This window comes from Cibotium barometz, chromosome 24, assembly GCF_041138505.1.
Source record: "Cibotium barometz isolate CiBa-2024 chromosome 24, ASM4113850v1, whole genome shotgun sequence".
NCBI classification, from domain to species: domain Eukaryota; kingdom Viridiplantae; phylum Streptophyta; class Polypodiopsida; order Cyatheales; family Cibotiaceae; genus Cibotium; species Cibotium barometz.
Window position 1 is genome coordinate 46440731 of NC_141069.1, and position 2792 is coordinate 46443522.

Genomic DNA, 2792 nt, shown 5'->3' on the forward strand with positions numbered 1-2792 from the left:
TCTATGTATGTTTGTGTATGTATACGTGTGTGACTATGTGTGTGTGTGTTGTTGGGGGGGGGAAGGTGTGCATGTGTTTGTGTTTTAATGTGTCTGTGTGTGGGGGGGGGAGGAAGTGTGCATGTGTTTGTTTGTTTTTGTGTTCATATGTGTGTGTGTGTATGTGAGAGAGAGAGAGAGAGAGAATTCTCAAACTAAATAATGTTGTTTGAACTAGGGTCTTGAAAATTGGGTTATCTAGGACCTACTATTAGAAACGTGTTTCCCCAGGTCTCTAATACAAATAAACTCCATATATTACATGTTTCTCCCTTATCTAGGCTAGGGCTCCATATTCCTTTTTACTTTGAATCTACAACAACGAGTTTCCTAGCTAGTAAAAGGTTCCCAATTTGGACAGAACTTGCTATTTTGGGAGATTCAAGGTAAAGGGAAGATGACCTGTAACCCAAATAGTGGATTGAAACAAGTTGGAATTACTAATTAACATTTTCAAGGATGAAGCAACCGATGGTTAACTAAGATAAAGAAAAGTTTGTCATCTGTTTTGAGCAATGATGCTACAATGACATAGCCTTTATTGGAAAAAGTATGTAATTGTTTATATAGAGAGAGTGTGTGTGTTTTTTGGGGGTTGGGGAGGAGGAGGGAGGGGAAAGAGAGATTTGAGTTTGGCTATGGTTGATATAACTATACTTTTGATAAACAAAAAATTAGTTTTCCTCCACAAAAAACTTCAAGACAAGACTTATAAAGTTGTCAAAGATGAAAATATTAGTGCTTATAAAGATCATGCCCACGTAGTCCCATGACTATAGTTTGCATAAATGAGATGAATTTGGCAAACATAGCCTATTTTATATCTCAATTATGTAGGAGTACCATGTGGGTTCAAGAGAACAGTGTATTAAGTGACAAACCATACATACCTTTTATTAGTTTATTAAGATGGTACTTTGCCATGAGTTGATGTATTCTAACGTGGACATGATAACCCCTATGCATCCAAATAGGTCAAGGGTGGCAATTCTTATGTTTCCAAGTACTACATCATTTAACCACTCAAAAATTTGCTATCACAAGCTAAATCCAAAATATACATAAACAAAATTTTAAGCCTAATCCTTCACCCTTGTTGGATTGCATGATGATTTACTTTATGTTGTAAACAATAACAATACTTACACAAACAATAAATGCTAGTCAAAGCATACCTATACAAAATTGTAAAAAAATCCAAAACAAAAATTACAAAATAAAACTCCAGCCTTGGATTGCTCGAGAGCTTTGAAGAAAAAACAATTCTCCTCCAGTTCTCACAATGGATTACATAAGGCAAGATTATGCACAACCTTCAAAACAACCTTGTCATAGTTGGACATAATTATTGTGAAGGCATTTTTAAAAGATTATGTGGACGTATGCATGCATTTTTCTGGAGAAAAGACTGGAAATAATCAGGATATTTAGACCTTAAGATAAGAGACGCTATTGTACGTCATACTTTCATCTACTCCATTGAAAAAGCAGTGAAGGGAAATCGAATGTATTCTTGGTTGTAGGGATACGACCACCATATATCTAGGGCCTGGGTTGACCAAAACTCGGTGGACGTCCACCTACAGACTGTGTTGAGAGAGCGGAACCAGCTGTCATAATGTTCTCAGCTCTTAAAAAAGTTCCTAAGCTCTCTCTTTAATCACCAAAAGTAAATATCCTCAAACCTGTTCGGAGGTTCCTGCACCACAGTTGAGTGTTCTAGCTAGAAATAACAGGGTTTGCAAGCCAACGGTTTTTTGTCTAGTGAGGAAAGACAATGGATTCAACTGAGATAATTGGAAGCCAAACAGCTTGCTGGTGAGCACGGGCCAAGCAGAATGAGCAATAGAATTTAAGAGAGCGCTATACTCGAAAATTTCACGTGAAATGAGTGCACACCTGACGCCTGTCCTGATGCGCGAGCAGGCAAGAGCGTGAACAGTGCCAGCAGACAGATCAGTAGAGTGTACATGTTCTGCATGTTTCCCGTTGTGATCTCCTTGCCCAGCGCGCCTATAGTATGGAGTACTATGAACAAAATGTGATGAGTAAGGTTAGCGATACTAAGCGCATGATTTCTACAGTTCTTTCAGGATAAGGATCAGGAGACTCATTGGCAATCCAGCTCCTAATCGTCGTTGTCTGAAGACCCGTGAGGTCTGTATGCTCTGCCAACAAACGACAACATACCACGACGGAACACCAGTGGTCTCAAAGCCTTTGGAGCCTTTCAACAACAAAAGTTTTCCCGGATCCTTCAACCAAAACAAAGTTCATTGACACTTTAAGACCTAACAACTACCGTTTGGTGATTGTTGATAAGCAATGTTTACTTCATCGTTTGATCTTAGGGTTGATTTGTGTTGGCCCTTTTAAAGGCAAGTTTTTCAAATGCATGTCAAAAAAATACAGTTCAAACGTTGGTTTATATACATCCCCCTGCAAATTCTGATTTTTAATGGAAAAAGTAGGCCGTCACAAATCAAGTATGTTGTATGTTAGTGGGTTTTGAATTATGTGTTGAGGGCTTCTTCTTGCCCTCTCTTAGCTCTTCTTTTCTCCCCAAATATATACAGGCACATACACAAACAAGGTTTAGTTTTGATTCCTGTCATGTATGTCCTTAGTTTAAGGTATCAACATTTGCTGTATATAAAGGTTTAGTTAGCTCATGTTATGTAAGCATCTCATTATGATGAGAAGCCATGATTGAGTAACTTGACACATAGGCCTAGTTTAGATATCAGATAGTG

General features: G+C 38.1%; 1 protein-coding gene across 7 annotated transcripts in view; it reads right to left on the minus strand.

Annotated features, from left to right (window-relative positions):
• LOC147625369 (putative LRR receptor-like serine/threonine-protein kinase At1g67720) overlaps positions 1-2221 on the minus strand; it is a 110229-nt gene extending 108008 nt beyond the window's left edge. For 4 of the 7 annotated variants that reach the window (XM_086818711.1, XM_086818710.1, XM_086818708.1 and 1 more), the window contains exon 1: positions 1939-2221. In XM_086818711.1, the coding sequence (XP_086674837.1) occupies positions 1939-2020 (82 nt within the window). In that variant the 5' untranslated portion in view covers positions 2021-2221. The remainder of the gene's footprint in view (positions 1-1938) is intronic. The other 3 variants (XM_086818709.1, XM_086818705.1, XM_086818706.1) reach the window with 2 other exon arrangements.
• Positions 2222-2792: the final 571 nt, after the last annotated feature.